This window comes from Hippopotamus amphibius, chromosome X (assembly GCF_030028045.1).
Source record: "Hippopotamus amphibius kiboko isolate mHipAmp2 chromosome X, mHipAmp2.hap2, whole genome shotgun sequence".
NCBI lineage: Eukaryota > Metazoa > Chordata > Mammalia > Artiodactyla > Hippopotamidae > Hippopotamus > Hippopotamus amphibius.
This window is the reverse complement of record NC_080203.1, coordinates 19418642-19442199: the sequence shown is the minus strand read 5'-3', so window position 1 is coordinate 19442199 and position 23558 is coordinate 19418642. Positions and strand designations below refer to the sequence as shown.

General features: G+C 40.8%; 1 protein-coding gene across 3 annotated transcripts in view; it reads right to left on the bottom strand.

The window, feature by feature from the left end:
* The window catches only part of GPC3 (glypican 3), a 453743-nt gene that overhangs the window by 128910 nt on the left and 301275 nt on the right, over positions 1–23558 (bottom strand). For 2 of the 3 annotated variants that reach the window (XM_057718111.1, XM_057718110.1), the window contains exon 5: positions 13655–13780. The exons of the other annotated variant lie outside the window; for it this stretch is intronic. In XM_057718111.1, the coding sequence (XP_057574094.1) occupies positions 13655–13780 (126 nt within the window). The remainder of the gene's footprint in view (positions 1–13654; positions 13781–23558) is intronic. 3 annotated transcript variants of the gene reach the window in all.

The following is a 23558-nucleotide window of genomic DNA, read 5'->3' as shown; positions in this document are numbered from 1 at the left end:
AGGGAACTCTTGTGCACTGTTGGTGGGAATGTAAATTGGTATAACCACTATGGAAAACAGTTTGGAGGTTCCTTAAAAAGCTAAAAATAGAACTACCATATGACACAGCAGTCCCACTCCTGGGCATATACCCAGAGAATACCATAATCCAAAAAGAAACATGTACCATAATGTGTATTGCAGCACTATTTACAATAGCCAGGACATGGAAGCAACCTAAATGCCCATCAACAGATGAATGGATAAAGAAGATGTGGCACATATATACAATGGAATATTACTCAGCTATAAAAAGGAATTACATGGAGCTATATGTAATGAGGTGGATAGACCTAGAGTCTGTCATACTCAGTGAAGTAAGCCAGAAAGAGAAAAACAAATACTGTGTGCTAACTCATCTGTAAGGAATCTAAAAAAAAAAAATGGTACTGATGAACCCAGTGACAGGGCAAAAATAGTATGCAGATGCAGAGAATGGAGTGGAGGACATGGAGTTGGGGTGGGGGCGGGGGGTGAAGGGGAAGCTGGGATGAAGTGAGAGAGTAGCATAGACATATGTATACTACCAAGTAAAATAGGGAGCTAGTGGGAAGTTGCTGTATAACAAAGGGAGATCAGCTTGATGATGGATGATGCCTTAGAGGGCCAGGACGGGGAGTGTGGGGGGGAGTCACAGGAGGGTGGGGATACGGGGATATATATATAAATACAGCTGATTCACTTTGGTGTACCACATAAGCTGGTACGAGAGTGTAAAGCAATTATATTCCAATAAAGAGCTTTAATAAAAACAGAATTTGTGGGAATATGTGGATTTGCTTAATGAAAAGAAAAAATTTTTTTCAACTCTTAGCCAAATAATTTAATGATAGAGCACGATGATTTCTTTAAACACAGTATTTCAAGTTACTATATTTTTGTCTGGAGTACAGATCTGAAGTGGTACAAACTACCCAAATACTGAACCATGAATTAAGCGAAGAGAATGAAACAAAAAAACTCTGACTTAAGTTTCCATCCCTTACTCACTCTTACTTGCCTCAGACAGTTTCTGTTATAAAGATATTCAGTTAAATCTTTACAGGACAACACGTGAGAAGATCTACCGCCAACAGCACTTAGACAACAGCAGCCTGGTGGGCTCTGGAGCAGGTCACTTCCGAGGGGAAGCCAGTCCCATTTGCTATTTCTGCTTCCATGTAGGGCTGTCCAGATGAAGCACCACTCAGTAGCTACTGACCATTTAAGTACGGAGAAAAGTAAGGTAGAAAAATGGTTTTTAAGAAAAGGCGAACGGAAGACCAGGCATCACTCTGGTGCCCACTGGGCACGGCGCTGAGCATCCCCTCCACAAAGTCTGCCAGCATCTCGCCGTCCTGACCCTCTGGCTCCTGGCACGTGGCGAGAGTCACCACCAAGGCTTCAGGGAGAACAAAAAGCTTGCGGAAACTGGAGGTTTCACACAAGGTTTCCGTTCTGCCAACAGCGACAGACACACCGGTGTGAACTATCATTAACACGTCTGCCACACAGGCTGATGAAGAACTCTTTAGTAGAGTGCTGGGTGGTCTTGGAGCAGCACAGAATAAGGAGGCTTACTTCAGTGGCGACAGCCAGGGCTCCCTTATACCAGGTGAGCAGAGAATTCCCAGTCCGAGTCTGTGGGAATCAGGTGAACTGGGGTTTGTTATTAGCGCACACATACGGCATAGGTTAAAAAAATTACTTGTGTTTCACGGATTTATGAAGTCACACCCCAGAGCCCACATCACTGAAATTCACGGTGGCCAGGTGGCACCTGGCAAAGGCTCTAGTGCTGTAAAAGCACAGCCAGGAGTGAGGGATCCCGGGACAGACTTCAGCCTGGGTCAGCCCCGACACCACACATGGGGAGGTGCGGAGTGCAAGCACTGTGCTCTGGTTCTGCCCGACAAGAGTGATGCATGGAGAGAGATTCAGGAAGCTGCTAAAAGCTCTGTGTTTGTAAAGCGAGCCCAATAATGCTGTGTTAGTTAGCCAACATATAGTTCCATTTATTTGTGGTAGAGCTTCCCTCTGTATCTGATCTACTTCTCTACACTAACACCTAGTAAATGGAGGGCGCTTCACAATTTTCAAAGATATTTCATATGTGCTTGTTTATTGGAGGCTCACAACAACCCTATGAAGGTTGATAGGGGAGGCGTTAATTTCACCACTTCACAGAAGGAGAAAACAAAACACAGAGAGTTTAAGTAAACCTGGCCAAAGGCACACAGATATACCATGGGGAAGCTAGATCTGGTACTCAGGTTCGTTGCCTACAATTATGTTTGTTGGTTCGTTTGTTGAATTGTATAAACATGTATGGAGAGTCTACTCTGCAGCAGGTACAACTAAGCAATGAGGACATATAGATAGAAGACACAGTACTTGTCTTCCAGTGGAAGATTAGAGAAGACATGTAACCAGAGATGTGCCAGAGGGACACCTATGTGCTGTGCTGAGGGTGTTAACTCAGACTAGGGCAGGGGGCAGGGGGATTTGGGCTCCTCAGAAGAGCTGCCACTGAGCCAAGGATAAGGAGGGGTGAGCAAGCACAACACCTTTTTCTGGCCCCTTCTAGGATGGTCCTGGTCATTAGCTTTTCAGCCTGAATTCTAGCAGAAGCCCCCACACATCCCTCCAACTCAAAGCTGGTGTACCCTGACCTCAGGTGAGGCTAGCTCACTCCGGCTCTCATTAAACAGAGATTCATCCCAGCTCCGGGCCTGAAGCTATGCTCAGAAGCAAGAAGGGGAACAAAATGGGCCAACGAGTGGCTCAAACCAGGGTGGTTTAAGATCCATGTGACACGTGGATCACTGAAACATGAGGAGGCAAAAAGTAGGAAGCTCCTGTGACACTGGAGCTACAAGTGAAAATAAATTTTCCTTCACAGGGAAATGAAACTTCCTTATAGAGGCGACAAATCCAAGGATCAAAGCCATACTCACGTAAAAAAGTGAAATTCATTGGCTTGAGAAATTGGGAAATCATGACTGATTTTAATGACCTCTCTCCTTTTCCACAAAGGTTAATCCAAGGGTGACAGAAAGGACTTCAGAGCACTGGGCAACTAGATTTGCCCTTCCTGGTTTCTAATGTAAGTAAAATAGAAAGATTACCTGAGTCAATCACTGTTAAGAAGTTCTAGGAGGAACTATTGAAACTGCCTTTGCTATAAAACAAGATACTGAAGGTAGGAAGGTCAGTCCAGTACACACTCATAGATGCAAATAACTCTCTCTCGAGCACCACTGGACCCAAATGCCCACCATTTGTGCCAAGCAGGGCCAGGGATGAGAATTTTAATGTTTTTGCAGAAGGGAGAAGAAAAAAGATAAAAATGAGAGGGAGCGGGTAACGCTGTCTCCCTCAAGCATTAACAAATGGATCATTGAAGGGAGCTCAAGTCAGACTCCATCTCTCTCCCCATAAAGAACTGGAAGGACCATTTTTATAGGCTTATTTTATTGAATAACAGCAATAATAGCTACCATTTCTTGACGGCCTACTGTGTTCCAGGCACTATACTCTGTATTTTACAATCTTTCTGAATTCTCTCAACAATCCATTAAAGATAGAGATTATTAACCCCATTGTGCAGATGTGGAAATGGGCTCAGAGAAGACAAAGAGCTGGGGCTTCCCTGGTGGCACAGTGGTTAAGAATCCATCTGCCAATGTGGGGACACTGGTTCGAGCCCTGGTCCAGGAAGATCCCACATGCTTCAGAGCAACTAAGCCCGTGCACCACAACTATTGACCCTGTGCTGTAGAGCCCACGAGCCACAAGTGTTGAGCCCATGTGCTACAACTACTGAAGCCCATGTGCCTAGAGCCCGTGCTCCACAACAAGAGAAGCCACCACAATGAGAAACCCACACACCACAACGAAGAGTAGCCCCTGCTTGCCACAACTAGAGAAAGTCCATGCACAGCAACGATGACCCAATGCAGCCAATAAATTAAAAAAAAAAAAACCCGAAGCGAGAGAGTAGCACAGACATATATATACTACCAACTGTAAAATAGTCAGTGGGAAGTTGTTGTATAACAAAGGGAGTCCAACTCGAGGATGGAAGATGCCTTAGAGGACTGGGGCAGGGAGGGTGGGGGGGACTCGAGGGGGGGGCGTCAAGGAAGGGAGGGAATATGGGGATATGTGTATAAAAACAGTTGATTGAACCTGGTGTACCCCCCCAAAAAAAAATAATAAAACAAAACACTTTAAAAAAAAAAAAAAACAACCCAACAACAAAGAGTTAATACATACAGAGCAGAAATCCAAACCTAGGCTTGCTGACCCCAAAGCTGTGAGCTGAAACACTCTACTCCATGGCTTTTTACGATTGCCATGTAACTTTGCCATTTGCCTCTGTGTACTTTTTATTAATCCCCAATTGCTTGACTTTATCAGTAAAAATCATCATAGAAACTCAAGCAATATTTTGCCTTTGCTTAAGTATAGGAGGAAAGGGCAAAAACGCTGGAGAGCTGAGTTTCTTTCAGTGGAGCCCCCAAAAGCTTACCCCAGGGGAAGAACTGGCAGCCCCAGTGAAACCAGTCAGTAAAGAAGTGGCACCTGCCGACCATTTCCTGCAGCCTGCAGGGGAGAAACATCAATACCACAACCACAGCAGTCCCAAAAACAAGGTAGCCAGAGGGGTCTAAGAGCAGGGCCACCAGCAAGAGGCTCGCAAGAAAGAGGCTTCCCTAACAGGTCTCCCCCTGTCCTTCAAACTCAGTCTCAAGAGACCATTTTCTTGATGCCCAGTGACTGACTACCAGAAATAATTCTTCTGGGTCAGAGTATCTAGATGAAAATGTTTCAGGTATGTTCCGTTTGTGTCAAAGGCGTTCTGATGAAGTGACACTGCTATCACTCAAGGACTGACGGTCCACTTCACCAGGAAAAGGCCAGGGCACTTGTTCCGCCCAGCAGCCTTGTTTCAATCAATTTGCCACCTCCCTTACATGTTCTCCGAGGGATGAATAGAAAGCAATGGCAGATTTCAAATTCGTAAATAAATATCAACCAGAATATATACAGTCAAAACTGTGTTGGGTCCCATCAATGATTCTGACATTACTTAAAACATTTCTCAAATGCCTCTCTGGAAACCCCATTTAAAGCCAGTTTAAGTATCACAAGAAATAAACAGCCCCATTATTATCCTCTTACCCCAAATGGATCCCAAATGGTGTGACCCTGCTTGAGCAGCCTCGCCATTCAACAGTTTGGTTCCAAAAGACTTACAGATGTTTACCCCAAATCCAGTTTCCCTTTACAGGAAGAATGGCGTACAACTCTTCACCCTTGCTATGGACCTTTACCCGTCCTGCTCAACCACACTCTAATGATGTGATAACATCAACAGCTATCATTTACTCAGTGCCTATGGGCCAGCACACACCTTCACAACAGTCCTGCAGAGCAGGTACCATTATGCCCATCTTACAAATAAGGTCACAGAACATGATGCTAAGTGACCTGCTGGAAGCACAGAGTCAATGTCTAAACCAGGATTAAAATCTCCATCTGTATCATTCTAATGACTGCACTCACTCTTCCTGATATGCACCGATCACCTGGCTCATGCATCCTAACCTCTCAGGGTCTTCTTGCTGTAATTGTCTGTACCACTGATGATCAACGGGCTGAGCACCAACAACTTGCAGACTTTGGGAACAGCCATAGGCCCTCAAGGCTTTTCCTCAAGATGTTGAAAAATATTTTGAGGACTGCTGCCTCAGTGAGATCAGTCTGTGACCTACCAAAGCACCTACTCTGAAGGAGGCAGTAATACTTCAAGGACACAGAAGCCCTGATGTGTTAAATAATTTCTTAAAAGCAGTTACAGTCCTTCATGAACCCGTCTCCTAAGCCTTCCCAGCAAAAACAGAAGAGCTCTGGTTCACAGAGCAGTGACAGTAAGAGGAGACTTACTCTACCTTCAGAATCACATTTCAAAGAGGAAGTTGTATGGTGATATTGATTTGTTGAGGGCATGGACATGTTGGGACCTGCCTTGGAGGCCCCAGATGCTCTCCGTATAATGAGATGATCCAGTTGAGCATGGGTGGGGATGGCATAAGTACTAATAGGACACAATCTGCTTCAAGAATAAGCCATCCCGCCTTCAACAGGTGGTTACAGACATCAATACTGAGCCATGAGGATGTCTCCTCCCGCTAGTTCAGACGTGACAGGTGACAAGTACAGCCCGTCCTGAATGTGGCAGACCATATTATGCTGTCAGTCAGTAGGATAAGCTGGGTTTTTCTCACTCAATTCTGCAGGCAGAGCTACTGTATGTGACACTATAATCTTAAGGGATAAATGTCACTGTATTGCCATAGAGTAGGTCCTGAAAAATAGCTGTCACTAAAGACAACTTTTGAGATAGATAAATCTATGATGGAAAATCTGTCATTAGAGGAATTATTACATGGGGGCGCATCCCAAATTTATCTGTCTTACCTTATCAGGATTATAACAAATCTTTCGTTGACACAAATATTTCATGCTACACCAAGCTGTCATTTTCTATGTAATCTATTTTTTCTTCAAAACTTTTCCATGAACAATCTTGACTTACTTAAAGCAAGTGAATATGTAAACTGTCATACTAGCTATATCTCAGTACTTTCATTCTAGGACATACACTCAAATCAGAAAAAATGAAGTGTCATGTTTCTGCTTCCAGGAAAACTAAATGAAATGAAATCCAAAAATGTCTAAAGGGGACCAAGAGCTGTGGAGGTAGACAGTGCTCCAAACAAAATAAAGTCATCTTCCCGATCAAAAAAATATATATATACCAAAGCCCTATGTGTCCCTCTCTCCCTCCTACCAGCCTTTCATAAGCGGAGCTTCCTACAGGATAGGGGGCAAAGGAAGAACTAGCAATGAGAAGAACTGGGATATTGAAGACTGCACCTCAGTTTCTAACCCTCCAACCATCACAACAGGGGCTGCTAAGAAGAGCTGTAAGCCGTGGCCTCAGCAGGAGTTTGGTCTGGCTTGTGCCTGAACAAGCTCAGAAGCAAATGACTTTAGGACCTGACTCAATACCATTCAATATTATTTCCATGATCCATTGCTTCCTTTCTTTCCTGTGCCCACTTCCTCTTGTCTCTGTTTTTTATCTTGCATTTGCTTCCCAATTGGTGTTTTCATTGGCTATCCCATATTTAAAGTTCTATGTGCATTGCCTTGAACCTTCTGGAGAAAAGCTACAACATAAACCCAAACAAACACACAAAACCCAAACAATAAATAATAACCTATTTTAGCATGAAAGCATGCAAGCTATATATAGCAACTGCTGCATATCACTGGCCTGTTCTGATGTGATTGGAATGAGCTGTGCAAGTGTGTATGAGTGTCTGAATATGTATACACTCCGCACATAGGTCTTTTCTTCAATTAATTCCTTCATTACCAGACTGAAGATTCTGAAGGTCTTCCCATTTTGCTCTTTAAACCAGTGAAAAACTTGTTAGTGCTAGAAATTAGTTCCTCCCCAACCTCAAGTCCTCAAAATAGTGTTCTTAAAATAATTGCGTTATAAAAAGAGTCACCTATTTTCCCTCACCTCTCCTACATTATAGGGCAAAACCCAGTCATTTTGTTCATCTCATTTTGAAAAAAATTATTTTGTACATGTCAGGAATTGGGTGTTAATGGTTCTCTCATTATTCTTACTTGTTGATATGACACAGTCTATCCCTCCAGCTCAGCAGAAGAAAAAGTCTCATTACTTTACTTTTCTGAAACATCCAGAGGGTTTTGAGACAAGAAGAAAACTCCTTGAGAATTAAAATAATTACTTTGTATATTCCTGTTTCTGCCTTTCCAATTAAGCAGAGAAATCCTGGAGAGGCATTATAAACATTGGAAGATTTGTCTGATCAGTGGAAATAAGGGGGGGATTCGCGGTGAGCGTGTGTGTATATAATTTCTCAGGTGAAATGGAAGGTAAGATTGTGTAGGAGGGAGAGGATACACCTTCACTGCAATGTGCCCCTGTGGATCTCATGGAGTTTATTCTCTAATGCCAGGTGCCCCGTGTACTCTAAGAGTCCTAGAGTCATACTGAGAAAATACAAAATGGATACTGATCCATAATGAACAGAAGTGGCCATGTAGATCTATTAGCCAGAAGATTACAGCAGTACTCTGGGGCTGACACCTAGATCCAAGCCCATTGAGCCCAGCAACATGACAGAGGAACAGCAAGACCAACTAGGACTGGATCAGAGAGGGAACTGAGGCATCGTGCCACAAAGTACAAGTAGTTGTTTATGTGGAATTGATAAACCTCAAAGTCACTGGGGAAGTATAAACTCCTGCAGGAGGTATGCTGACTGTAGGAGAGGCCAGCTGACTATACACACAGCGCTGAGAAAAAAAGACTCAGGGGAGCATAATTGCAAAGACACACAGAGATGAGGCCAGCTGGGGGAGAGGTTAGCATTTAGATGGTGGTCAAGTATGATGGGGATGGGAGACCTGAAGCTTTCGCTGTCCTGTCCCCAAGGTTAAGGGTGAGCCAAGCTGATTCAGAGATGGTGGGAAAAGCCTGATTAGAGCAGTAGTTGCTCAGGGTTAACATAAAAATGGGTGGAAAACTGATGACTGGATAAACAAAATGTGCTAAATTCATACAATGAAATATTATTTGGCCAGAAGAAGAAAAGAAGTATTGATGTATGCTACAACTTAGATGAACCTTAAAAACATTATGCTAAGTGAATGGTTCCATTTATATGAAACATCCAGAATCAGTTAGTTGCCAGGGGCTGGAAGAAGGGGAGAATGGGAAGTGACCACTAATGGGTATAAGGTTTCTTCTGGGGTGATGACAAAGTCTTGGAACAAGATAGAGGTGATGATTGTACAACATTGTAAATGTACTAAATGCCACTGAATTGGGACTTCCCTGGTGGTCCAGTGGTTGAGAATCTACCTTCAAATGCAGGGGATGCGGGTTCGATCTCTGGTCAGGGAACTAAGATTCCACATGCCGTGGGGCAACTAAGCCTGTGCGCCACAACTGAGGAGGCTGTATGCTGTAAATACAGAGCCCACGTGCCACAACTAGAGAGAAGCCCACACACTGTAACGAAAGATCCTGCGTACTGCAACTGACTCAATGCAGCCAAAATAAAGAAATAAATAAAATTTTAAATGCCACTGAATTGTATATCTTAAAATGGTTAATTTTATATTACATGAAGTTCACCTCAATAACACAGACACACACACACACACACACACACACACACACACACTAGCTTGCACATCCAAGTGGGTAGAGTCTCTGCTGTGACGCCTCTGAGCGGAGCTCTCCCTGGACTGCTGAGGAAGGAGGCTGGTTGACTTTTTTCCCCTCATTCTTCTCATTAAGCTGTAAACTCCTCAGCAGGGGCAGGCATTGGATTCTACCTATCACTGGTAGCCCCACAGGGCCTAGTACATAGTAAGTGCTCAGTCTTTGTTGAAGGAACCTGCATTATCAGATGTTAAATGTAAAAAAAATACCCAGCATTTTTTCTAAATAAGGTTTTTGAACATGTCTCTCTTATGCTATCTTAAAATAAACTTGATTAAACAATAAAACAGGGCTTAGTATCAAACCATCCAGAAGAAGAATGAAAATTTCAGCCAGTTATCCAGATATTTGGCCTAACTTCTAAAAGGTGATTGAGAATGTATGTGCTAAATTGTTCACACTTTATACAGGTCTTTTCAGCACAATGCAGGCACAATGCAGTTAAGCCCAGTGTTAGCTTACTTCTATGGGCTCCTTTATTTTCCTCTTGGTCTCAGGGATTCTCTAATTGAAATTCTCTGTAGTTCTACAAAGGCAAAAGATGGAGGATTTTCTGCCTTTGGCAGTGGTAGGAGATCTTTGCCTGTAGGATCCATAGTGGCTTTCATGATGGAGTCGATCTCACACAAGCCAGCCTTGCTAATTTGAAGATTTCTTTGTGAAATCCTGGAAGCCAATATTTATCACCAGCCTAGGTGGGGAGGTGGTGGAGGGAGGGAGAGGTAAGAAGGACAAATAATGGTACTCCCTGAGACTAGATCTGTGAAAATGTTCTTTTCCTGCATAGTTCAATTTATTTTATTCACAAGAGATAAAAATTGAAAGGATGTGAAATATGACCTTATTTAGAGAGACAATGACTTGTTTGCCTCTTTAAAAGTTGAGAGATCTGTACATCCATAGTACGAGGGTGTAAACAGCTATGATAACCCAGCTGATGTGGATATTGATCGATATTTTCTTCAACATCAATATTTTCTTTTTAATCAGGTATCTCCACCGACAAGTCTTGTTCTCTTTCAAGATCCTTGATTTTCATAAATTTTCTTGACTAAAAGAAAAACAGTTTCAAAGGAGCACAAACCCAACCTATAAAGGTAATAAAGTCACAAGCCACTTGACAATATAAACTGGCAACTGTTACTTGAGACTAAATTAAATGAAAAGCGCTAGAAAGAGGATTTAACTATAGATGAGACACAGCGCAAAACTAATCTTTATAAATGGTGCAAATAGAGGGCACACATGTCCTCAGGCTATAGAACTTCATATTATTGAATATATATTCCTGAGTAATTTTGTAAAAATCTAGTTTGACACTATTCCCTGCTCCCATCATTGCATTAGGTCAGTGATTAAAGTACCGGTTAATTATAACTCAAGTTTGCCAACCATGGAAGAGTCACTTCCTGGATTACACTACCCTTATTCTGTATACAAACACATTTGATTTCCTTCCTTCCTCCCACCTTGTCTTCCTTCCTTCTTCTATTTCCTGCATAGTATGGATCAAATATACAAGTTGTTTTGAAAAAACAGTTTTTTTCAGAAGTACAAGTAAGAGTTTGGAATAATGGCCTTCCTCCATTTATATAATATTTATTTTATCATTTTGTTCAATACCCTAAGATATTAAAAGCCAGCAAATTGAACAAAAAAGTTTAACAGAGTTATTTTAACAGTGCATTTGGTTAACTTTTGGACTCATTCAAAGTTAGCAGGCTTTGGAGTCTACCTTTTGATAGAAAAGGACTTTCTTGGTTCCAGGACAACATCCTTCATGAACGTATACGGAACATGAAGTAGTTTATATGAGTAAAGTTCAATTTTTAAAAATCCCACTAATTAAAAAAAATAGGCTTGCCTGAGAAGAAATTATTTTGAACTAACTAAAACTGGATCATCTGCTATATCAGAAGATACATCTAGTGAGGTTACATTTGCTCGAAACAGTCGCAACAACGAGGAAACAAATATTAGTGCCTGATTCATGGAACTGATTTATACTCATATATTTGTTAAATGAGCAAATAAATGAATGAACGATTGCATCAGTAAATAAATACAAAACCAAAATTTCCTTTTTAATAAAAGACCATGGTTAGAAGGTCGGCTGCTTAAAGCAAGTTAGTGTTCAGGAACTGTTCACTTTTCACCATCTTAACATACCAGTGGGTAAGTCATTGGGATGATTTCTCATCAAGTTTATGCAAGAAACACATATTTGACCTGTGGGCATTTTCTTTCTTAAATATTATATCACTTATACCTGTTTTAAAGCATCTGTTTTTTATAAAGCCAAACACCAATTGCTCTTCTTTGACAATTTAAATGAATGTGTCATAACAGGTACATTTTCAGGATTCTACTCAGTACCTGACAGAGATTTTAGGGTGATAAATATACAGAGTAGAGTGGGCTGTGGGGCCATGAATCCTCCCGCCTGATTCGCATTTGCTACAGAGAAGTCTATCTCCAGGCAAGTTCAGTGACTCTTCCAGGGTGGCATGCAACCTCAGGCTCCTTAGCACCTCATTCTCATTGTTCCAGGTCAGTACAAAGCTTAGTTGAGAAACAGGCTGGTTTTAGGCATGTGTTCTACCTTGTATGGGGAAGGGTGGGGTGGGTGGAGGGAGAAAGCAGAGAAGTAACACGAATTGAGCTTCCAGGATGTGCCAGTCTTCTAGGGACTTTACCTCACCTACTAGTTACAACAACCCTGTGAGATGCCCCTTCCTTACAGAAGAGGACCTTGAGACTTTCTAGATGAAGTGACTCACCCCAGGCCACACACAGACAGTAGCAGAACTGAGAGGCAAACCCAAGGTCATCTGGCTCCAAAGCCTTCCTCTGTCCATGATGTTACATTGCTAATTAATTCCGTTTAGCATCATGATTAATTATCTTATGTCCGGATATTGGGTTCCACTAGAATATAAGTTCCTCAAAGCAAGTAACTTGCCTATCTTGTTCACCCTCATATCCCTAACCCCTACCTCGGTGTCTAACGCATAGTACCTCAAACGTAAAATGTTGAAGATATGGGTGAATGTGTAAATCCATAAGCAAATATAACACACAGCTCCCACTGTCGGAGCTAGAGGCGCTCTAACCCAACCATCTCAGTTTTTAGATGGGGAAACTAAGGCTCGGAGGGATTACGTCACTTGTCCTAGGTTAAACAACTGGTCAGTGAAAGATTCAGAACTTGTACCCAGGTCTCTTCTGTATTCTCCTCTACAACATACTACCCCTGGCACAAACATTTTTGAAAGCATGTTCCTCAATCCCGCATGGTTTCCTAAGCATTCTACCCTCCTGATTTAATTCTTTAATTGTAAGCTATTCCTTACACATGCAAAGCAACAGAGGTTAGGAATACCATTAGCCCACTAGAATGAAAGCTCACTGAGGATAGGAATATTTGCCTGTTCTATTCACTTCAACATGACTGGCACTTAGAAAATGCCCAGTAAATATTTGCTGAATAAATGAATATATATTATTTCCTTTCTAGTGATAAGCAAATTCTTCAGAGATGACAAATGTTAGCACAGATTATACTAAGAAACACTCAAATGATCAAACATTTTCAGTAAAAATGCTGTGAAACGGTGCTCCTCTTTCCCTCCCCTTTCTTCTTTCCTCCATCTTCATCTAGAACACAGGCGAAATAATGCTATTTCATAGGATTGATGTAAGGATAAAAAGAGTCAATACATACAAGCACTGAGCATGCTGCTTAATACATAGTTAACTCTCAATAAATAGCAGCCATTGGTACAAATAGGATTGCTTCAAATGAATTGGGAGATTGGGATTGCTATATATACATTACTAATAAGAAAAAAATTATCAAATTGTACACTAAATATACGCAGTTTATTGTGTGTCAATTATATCTCAATAAAAGTTCTTAAAAAATAAATAGCAGCTATTGGTACAAATATGATTTCTTCAAATCAATCAATCAAGCAATCAGTCAATCAATAGGGGCCCACATAATGAAGATGGAAGGGGCCAAAGACCCCTTCCCCCCAAAAGACCTGTTTTATGCTTTACAATTTGTTAAATGTTCCTGAGTCCATAGTTCTCTACGTGCTTCAAAGTTTGTAAGTTCTATGAGGGCTATAAGTTATAGACATCACCTGCCATGTCAGAGATGTCTACATGTATGTTTTTTCTAGAATTTTTCTCATGAAATTAATGGAGAGAAGACATAACTAACCCTGAGATGAACATATGCTGAGTATTCCTCAAATATTGCTATATTTTACACTCAAAATAGATTACCTCTCCACGAGTTCTTGTCCGTTCCAGCAAAGAGTGTCGTTTTCAGCCACAGGGCTATGGCTGCAGATGTAGCCAGGCAAAGCACTATAGAAGCTGATGAAAGATTTTAACTTCTGAATTAGTTCCCTAAAAGAGAAACAAAACATCTGTGCATAAGACGCAAGTAAACCCAGTATGAGCAAAGTTTAATTTCCTTATCAGCATGATAGAAAGGCTCTGCCAGGCTGATTGGAGCAATAAATGATTTTAAAAGACATTCTTGGCTACAAGGCCACAATTCAGGGTTTTTTTTTAAATCAATAAAATGATATTAGAAAAAAAATGTTGCCTGCCATATAAGGTGCTGTTCCTATCAGAAGGATGATTTAATTCCAACATCCATTTTCTAACACGTTCAGCTTCCATTTTTTGTTCAGATGCTGTTACCTACATTCTCAAAGGTGCTGATTACAAGGCACGCTGGAGCACTACATATCTTTTGGTTTCAGAGAGTAATTGAGTGCATTGATTGTAATTTACAATGCTATTACCCTAGAGATGGCCCCTTTCCATATAGACTCTGGCTAATAGTTGCAGATCAGAATCGCAGGGTGCTCAGAGCAGCATAAGCTCTATGAAATTCTCCTGACAATATCATCAGAGAAACCCACATCTGCTAGAGGAGGAAGGTTTCTTTGTTCTTTGTTTGTATACTGTGGTTCCTGGAGGGGAGGGGTCCAAGGATATTTTATTATATATTTGCTCTGGCTTTCATGCTATGTGAGTGTGTGTGTGTGTGTGAGTGAGAGACAGAAAGAGAGAGGAAGGGAGAGACAAAGCGAACGTATTATATATACAAATATGTGGAAACACACACCCGTAAATACCCAGCAAAATTTCTGGCCGATTATCTTCTTTCAGATATACATGGACACACAAAATAAGACACTATAGACTGCAGAGAAGTATATATGCTTGCAAAGAAATATTAAAATATCTGTGCAATAGATGTCTAGGAGTAAAGAAACCAAAATAAAATACTCCTTATATTCTAAAGCAATATTCCTAGTAGAAAGGAAGTTAAGGAATACTTCATATACATCCAAGTCTATCTTAAGTCTCCACTAAGTTTTTAGAGACTGTCACCAGGGAATTTGCTGGCAGTGGAGTAATTATTCAATATTGTCTCCAGGCTAACAATGGACTGACCTGGAAGAGCCAGAGGCCTGAATCTCAGTTGGACACTGGTGGGAGCCCAGAAATGCTTTCTGGGGGGTTGTTCTCAGATCTGGCCAAAAGAGGAAGACTAGTGGAAATTATTTTCTTACATTTAATGCCATTTTCCATTTTATTACTATAAAACGATTCATTTCAACTAATGATTTAGAGAAAGAGAGAGCGCGCTTACAATACTCAGCACACCTTCACAAAGGCTTGGGTCACAGTAAAGCCAGGGTGATGGACAGAACAACTCAAGAAGTGTTATTGAAACATATATATAACTCCTGATACCCCAACAGTTACTTCCTGCTATGCTCAAACCCTCTCATAGCCTACTCCTGGTGGCTGAGCACCGTCAATCTCCAAAGTGAAGAGGCTCAATATGGGGCTCTGAAAATAAAAGTCAACACTACAGTTTCTCACAGAGGAAAAAGATGGGTTCAATTAACGCTAACAGGGGATATGCTCTGTTTTACAAGGTAATAATACGGTTCCCAAGAGTGGAAACTGAAAGACTAAAGGCTGAGTAATTCCTCCCATTCCATGAGGAAATGGAATATGGCCATTAGTCTATGGGAAGTGATGGCTCTCCCTTTAATGAAAGGGTTTCCCTTAGGCCTCCTCCTACCTCCAAACTCTCTCTCACTAACACAGCACATAGCAAGAAAAATTGAACTCATAGCAAAGCCTTCATATTTGACTTCCCTAGAAGTTAAAAACAAAACAAACAAACAAACATAACACTGTGAACTTCTTCCAGCCTCCCAACTCTTGCAGTTTTCTTCTTGGCTGATGATAAGGATCACTGACAAACTGGAGAAGATTCAGAGAGGGTCTTTCTAAATGTCGAGGGGATGAAGAGCTGCGATAAATGTAAGACCTCCAACTTTGGCATGGAAGGATATTAATTGGCGGGGTCAAGATAAAAGTCTAAGAAAGCCAAAGAGAATGTGAATAATGTCTGGGTCATCAAATTCTAGGACTCAGGGAATCTCTCTGAAACTTGAACAAGGTAACTTGGGGAAATAAAAGACCATCCTACTTCACAGAGGACTCATTATCTCCACAGGACATACAGGATGGACCTAGAGAGAGACTGCGTTTTTAAGGCTTGCTTCTGAATTAGTTGTTTTGAATTCAGAACACAGCTTCATGTAGGAACTATGATATAATGATGGCTGGACTCTCAGAACAGCCCCTTAAACCCTGTCAGGAGTAGTAGCTAAGAGCACTGATTTTGGAGTCTGACCCACATGTTTCACATGCCAGTTACTCTCTCACTTACTTAGCAGTAAAACCTTACTCGACAGATTCTAAACTTCACTGAGGCTTAGTTTCTTCATATGTAAAACGAAGCAAATGATAGGTTGCTTGGATGCTTAAATGAGACGATGCATGTAAAGTGTTCAGCATAGTACTTGGCACAGAGTAATACCTCCACAATGTTAGCCATTTGGCAATTTATTTCCATTATTATGAGCCTGAAGAATATAAATATAGTATATATATGAAATATATATTATACTCCAGATAAATTTATGTATGCAAGATAAGTTTTTTTTCAAGTTCCAGATAACTTTATAGGCGCAAGATAAATAATACTACATCTTTTAAAATGCATATTAAAAAGTACAACAATGTTCTCTCCCCAAATATTTTTCCTGTTATTCTTTTTCAAAGACTAGCTAGCTATTGGGCTGGGTATATCACTGGACTAATATGGTATCATAGATTAGATGGTCTTTGCCTGGTAGGAAAGTGGTGATGGCCTTCACAAGGATTTCTGTCTAAGAAGCTTATATTGAGTATCAAATGTGGAAGGCCAAGCCAAGATGAAGTTTAAAAAGATAGGTTAATCATCAGGGAAATGCAAATCAAAACCATAGTAAGGTACCACTTCACTAGGATGACTAGAATAAAAAAGACAACAAGTGCTTGTAAGGATGTGGAGAAATTGGAACTCCCACACATTGCTGGTGGGAATGTAAAATAGCACAGCCACTGTGGATGATAGTTTGGTGGTCCTTTACAAAGTTAAGCATAGAGTTACCACATGACCCAGCAATTCTACTGCTAGGTATACACCCAAAATAATGAAAAACAAGTACTCAAATAAGTACATGTACACGCATGCTCATAGTGGTTCTATTAACAGTACCCAAAAGCCAAGACAGATATTCATCAACTGATGAATGGATGAACGAATACATATTCTATATGATGGAATATTGTTCAGTCTTAAAAAGAAAAAATTATTCCTGCATGCTACAACATGGGTGAACCTTGAAAACATTACACTAAGTGAAAGAAACCAATCATGAAAGACCACATATTATGTGATTGCATTTACGTGAAATGTCCAGCACAGGCAAATTTAGAGAGACATAAAGTAGATTAGTGGTTGCTTTGGGTTGGGGGGATGAGGGTTGGGGAATGATAGCTAAAGGGTATGGGATTTCTTCTTGAGGTGATGAAAATGTTCTAAATTTGATTGTGGTGATGGTTGCACAACTCTGTGAACATAGCAAAAACAGCTGAAGTATGTACTTTAAATGGATGAGTTGTATGGTGTGTGGATTATATCTCAATAAAGCTGTTATTGAGATGCAACTCCAAAAAAGGGTAGAGAAGAGGTGAAATATGTCAGAGAAAGAGAGGCTCTGTCTACAATAGAGAGATACTCCTTGGAATAGTGGAAAGAGATGTGCAGGAGAGCTGAGAAAGAGCCAGGTTTGGATGGACATGAAATAAAGGCATGGGTGAGGAGTGAGAAAAATTTGTAAGAGCTGCAACTTCAGCACTGCAAGAGCTGCAAACAGGGGTTAAAATCTATTTCTTCCTTCATCTTATAAAATGAAGTCTGTTTTTAATCATTATAAAAGAAATATATGTTCACTATCGAGAATTCATGAATATAGAAATGTAAAAGGGGGAAAAAACCCTTATTTATAGTCCTACCAGCCAGAGACAATCACTTTTAATATTTGGATATATTTCCTTTCTAGACGTTCCTCTCCAGCAAAGTTTTATGTTTATTTCTCTAAAACCTATTCTTCTGGATAGGCTTATTCACTGAGATCTTTTTGGTTCTCAGTGTATATTATTCCCATTAGAATCCACCTAGAATCCCAGGGGGATTTGATTAGAAAAGAATACCCAAATAGTAATGGAATAAATGCTGGTTCTCAAGTAATTCCCAGGACCTGTGGGATGAGGCAGGAGCCACTTGTGTGAAAACAAGGAGCAGGGCACCAGCACATCTAGCAAACTAGCCAATACTTTTGCGTCTCTAAATACAGCGTTACGGTGCAGGCCATCCCTTCACGCAAAACCTTCTAAATGCTGTGAGAAAACAAATCTTGGTTTCCAAAGAAACTTTGATTTTTGAAAAGGAAGCCAGACATACTATTTTGTAGGGTAGAAGACTTTCTAAGCTGTTGGAGAGTTAATGAGCTTTCCAAAAGAGAGCGACAACAGGTGATAATGTCCTCTGACAGCACAGCCCCGAAAGCAGAGGAGTGTGACAGGAGTAGTTTACTGCCTATGGGTTTACTGGGCCTCTCTTATTTCTCCTCTTCTTTGTCACTTCTTCCTAAACTTGTTCTGGCATGGGAATTAAGTGTATTTTATTTTGATCTTTGCTTAAATAAAGCTTTCTATCTCCCTGCTTATAATTTTAAAAAGAAGTGAGTTGAATGTTTCTATTTATCTCTTTAAAGAAAGATACCTGAAACTAAATTGACATATTAATTACCCATGTATGACTCAGCCTAGATTTCTTTGCTTTGTGCTAGTAGCCCATGACAGACAACAAAAGAATCTCCACCCATGAACCAAGGCAGTGTGCTCAACTGAATTGTCTCTGGAAAAAAAGGATAAAACTTTGGACAATTAGTTGCCCGGGATGGGAAAAACAATTTGATTGAAGGGAATGTTCTTTGATTCCAGTTCACTTTATCCTAATCATACATGCCAAACATACCATTTGACATATAAATAGTGGAGCCTACGGCTCTCACTTGGGACAAACCCAATGCTTGCTCACAGCAGTCTACTCAGGAAAAAGAGTCTCTTCAATATGTTACATGTGGAACTAAAGGACAAGGCCCCTTTGCGTGCACAAGCCATTTTGAAATATTGCAGCTGGGTGCACATGATCTTCCCTGGGGGGCTCCCACCATCCTCAAGAGGAGCGTCCCCTTCTTGGGGAGTGGGGGAGGGGATTTCCTTTGCTTTCTTGCAACAATTTGCTTGGGCAGGCATCAAAGCAGCACTAATTGGAAAGCACTGCAAGTAAAATCAGCCTTTCATCCCTAGCTGCAGATCCTGAACTTTTCTCCTTTATCATTAAGAATCCTTTTTTCTTAATATAAAATAATATGAGCTCATTATTTTTCAAAAAAATTGAAAACACAGAAAAGCACGTAAACTGATTATCGTTGGAATGATGCAGAATCATACTTATTTCTGCTGCAGAGAATCTTTCATGGTCTGACCCCAAACTATAAATTTCTACTATTCCAGAGCCTAGCTCATACTTTTCCTCATATTGTTCCCTTTGCCTGGAATGCCTTCTTTTCCCTCCTCCATCTGTTGAATTTCTATTCTTCCTTCAAGGCCCAGTTCAAGAGATACCTTTTCGCAGGAGAGCCTCTAACTTTCCCATCTATGATGCTGCCACTCTTCTGTATGTAGCTCTCTCTTGGCACTCGCCCCTCACTGTATCAAAATTATTTGTGTGTCTGTCTCCCTAACTAGGCTAGGAGCTCTTCCTATTCATCAGAGCCTAATCCTACGCTAACATTGATGGTGCTGACAAATGTTGAAAGAAGTAGAGTCCTATTTAGGGCAGAATGACTTGTACCAGACCCGAAACTTGTTGATTCACTCAGGACATACTTTCTTGTTTTGTTCAGAGAGTGGAAGGCACCACTGAGCTTACAAAGCTGCCTGGCCAAACCAGAGCAGCAGTCTGAGAGGGAGTGGGAGTAAGCATTGATTTTGGACCAGGGAGCTGAGATCAGCTTTTGTTCTTTTCTTTCTAGGTCATTTACTAGTGTCACCTAATCCATTGCCCCTTTAGACCAAGTTAGAGAGGAAAGGGAGGAGGGGGAGTGCAGGACAGGGAAGGCTGGAATACATAGATGTAATTTCACAAGAGTGGAGGGACTGTGTGACTTTCTCACAGGTTAGCAGCTGGGCCAGAAGCTTGGTAATGTAGATGCTGAGTGGACTATATTCAACTATGGATTTTATGTTTGGAAAAGGGAAAGATATTGCTCATGTCATAAAATACCAAACTTTATGGGGGATATGCAAATGACAAGATAAACGTTATCATACAGGAATTGGTGAAAGAGACATTCAATGGGGCAAAGGAGGGAAAGCCTGACATCTGAGATGTACTGAAAATATCAGATTTGGAAAGGGCTGTGAACATGTCATTTCTTCTATTCTGATTATACTACTTATACATCTTGTCCTACCCTCACTGTTTTAAATCTGATGACAGATATTTTCAATATTTGTATCTGAAAGGAATGCTGAGTCCCATACTTAGGCCACCAGTTGAGTACCAAACCGCCTTTAAATTGAACTAAGCTATTTCTAAGATTAGTTGTGTGTTGCAAACTACCCAGTTGGGGGCAGACAAAACAAACAGATGACTTCTGAATGCTACCAAAGAAATCCTGCATTTCTTTGTGTGTTTTTATTTTAATAAGGCAACCGGGCTTTTCAACTCATAATCCGATTCAGACAGCTTGCTCACAACCTCCACAGACTGAATGCTACAATAGGGTTCCTTTCTAATTATCATATTCTTAACCACAGAGGATGGAGCTGGAGCATGGGTGTGAGGGGTGCTGGAGGCACATATATTCTTTTGGATACTGTGAAACGCTGTGCAGAACATACTGAGAAATTTATAGAGGTACTAACACTCTGCCAAAACAAGCCCTCTTAATAACATCAGATTGCAGGGGGCAGCGCATTTAGCAAGAGATCATCTTAATCCCCAATTCTCCACTCTCCCTAAGAGGGTTGACAACACCTATGTGAGAGTTAAATGAAATCAGACACTCTCCTGTTGTTTTGTTTTCTTATTATGCCAGAGATTTCAGAAAGAAGGGCTCCATCTCAGTTTTGCTTCAGTTTGCAAAAAAGATGAGAAACATCCTGGGGTGGGCTCATGTTCCCAACACCCACAGGAGCCCTGCCTGACTACCACTTACTCAAGTCTGTAGGCTTTTGCAATTTTTCTTACTATCCTTTCTTTTCTTGGGGGGTTAACAACAAACTCAAAAATGAATCTAAACTAAGTGCCAAATCTGGGTGCTCAGCTAAAAACTCATTTACCAATTTTTTCTTTCCCTGGAGGAATCAACACCCATAGAGCTCTCCCTGGTAAGGCGAAAGGGAATTAGTCCCATAGAGCCCAAGAGAAGCCATGGCACCAAGACCTTAATAAACCTCCTATTTACTTATAAATGTGTCTAGGTTGACAGAGTGATTTCAAAATGTGACTGTAATAGTGTGTTTATTTTCAAAAAGCTTTGCATGTGATTCTCTTACAAATTAACTATACCTGGGCAGAGGTCCTCTCCTCCCCTGTAGGCTGATTCCATAGACTCTGGACATTGTTTTGTGCTCACAAGACTGTTGTGAAACTATCTGTACTTAAGTCTATTTCTACATTAGACTGATTTGGAGAGCAGAGACTGTGTCTTGATTTTCAGTGCACAGTATACATTCTGGCACATAATAGGTGTTTCCCAAATTTCTGCTGAGTTGAACAAAACAATATACAATATATATAATATATATTTTATAATAATACTATATGAGTATAAACAGATATTTTATTTATATTATACTATAAATGTAATATAAATAATAATATATAAAATGAACATTATATTACTTATTCCTATTTTATTTTATATATTATTTATAAATAATTAATATATAATATTACATAAATTCCTCACTTCAGTGCAATATGCAAGAGGTTTCCACTAGTTAAAGATCAATAAGTGAGCTTAATTCCTTAGGTGATTTAGGTAAAGAGTGAAAGCAATGGACAAAGGACAGACAGGGGCTAAAGAGGGCCTGGAGAAATGGCCTAATTTTGCCTTCCCAGAAAGACAAAAATTTCCCAAAGAATCCCTATGCTATATGGAAATATATTTTGGTGCCAGGACCCCTTTGGTGGTTTTAAATATGTCCAGTGGTTAAGACTTTGTGCTTCCAATTCAGGGGACCCGGGTTCCATCCCTGGTTGGGGAACTAAGATCTCACATGCCACGTGGTGTGGCCAAAAAACAAAAACAAACAAACAAAAAAATACGTCCACAAACTCTTTGATACTCCTCCTTTCAGGAGGTGGAGCTTGATTTCCCTCCCCTTGAGTGTGGACTGGAACTGGTGACTTGCTTCTAACAAATGGAGAACAGTGTGGAGGTTCCTTAAAAAAGTAAAGGTAGAACTACCCACATGACCCAGCAATCCCACTACTGGGCATATACCCAGAGAAAACCATAATCCAAAAAGATACATGTACCACAATGTTTATTGCAGCACTATTTACAATAGTCAGGACATGGAAGCAACCTAAATGCCCATCAACAGATGAATGGATAAAGAAGATGTGGTACATATATACAATGGAATATTACTCAGCTATAAAAAGGAATGAAATGGAGCTATATGTAATGAGGTGGATAGACCTAGAGGCTGTCATACAGGGTGAAGTAAGCCAGAAAGAGAAAAACAAAGACCGTTTGCTAACGCATATATATGGAATCTAGAAAAATGGTACTGATGAACCTAGTGGCAGGGCAGGAATAGAGATGCAGATGTAGACAATGTACTTGAGGACACGGTGGGGAAGGGGAAGCTGGGACGAAGTGAGAGAGTAGCAGTGACATATATACACTACCAAATGTAAAATAGATAGCTAGTGGGAAGCTGCTACAGAGCACAGGGAGATCAGTTTGATACTCTGTGAAGACCTAAAGGGGTGGGATGGGGAGGGTAGGAGAGAGGGGATATGGGGATATATGTATACATATAGATGATTCACTTCGTTGTACCGTAGAAACTAACACAATACTGTAATGCAATTATACTCCAATAAAGATGAAAACAAAAAACAAAAAAAGTAGTGACAGTATGTCAGTTCCAAGACTAGGTTGTAAAAGACATCGCAGCTTTCTCCTTGCTCTCTTCCATGGCTCACTTATTCTGGGGAAGCCAGCAGCCCTGTTGTGAGGACACTCAGAAGGTCCGTGTGGTGAGGAACTGAGGCCTCCTTCCAACAACCAACCATCACTAACCTGTTCCATGTGTAAATGAGCCACCATGGAAGTGGACCCTCCAGCCTCAGTCAAAATTCAGTGGACTGCAGCTCCAGGTAACACCTTGACCGAAATTTTTTTGAGACTGAGTGCCACCCAGCTAAGCTGCCCCCAGATTCCTGACAGAAACTGTGAGATAATAAATGGTTGTTGTTTTAAATAACTACGTTTCGGAGTTGTATAGCACTAGATAGCCAACACAACCCCAAGGGTTCTTTTTTTCTTTTTTTTGGCTGCACCACTTGGCATGTGGGATCTTAGTCCCCTGACCAGGGATCGAACATGTGTCCTGTACAGTTCAACCGTGGAGTCTTAACCACTGGACCACCAGGGAAGTCCCCTTCCTT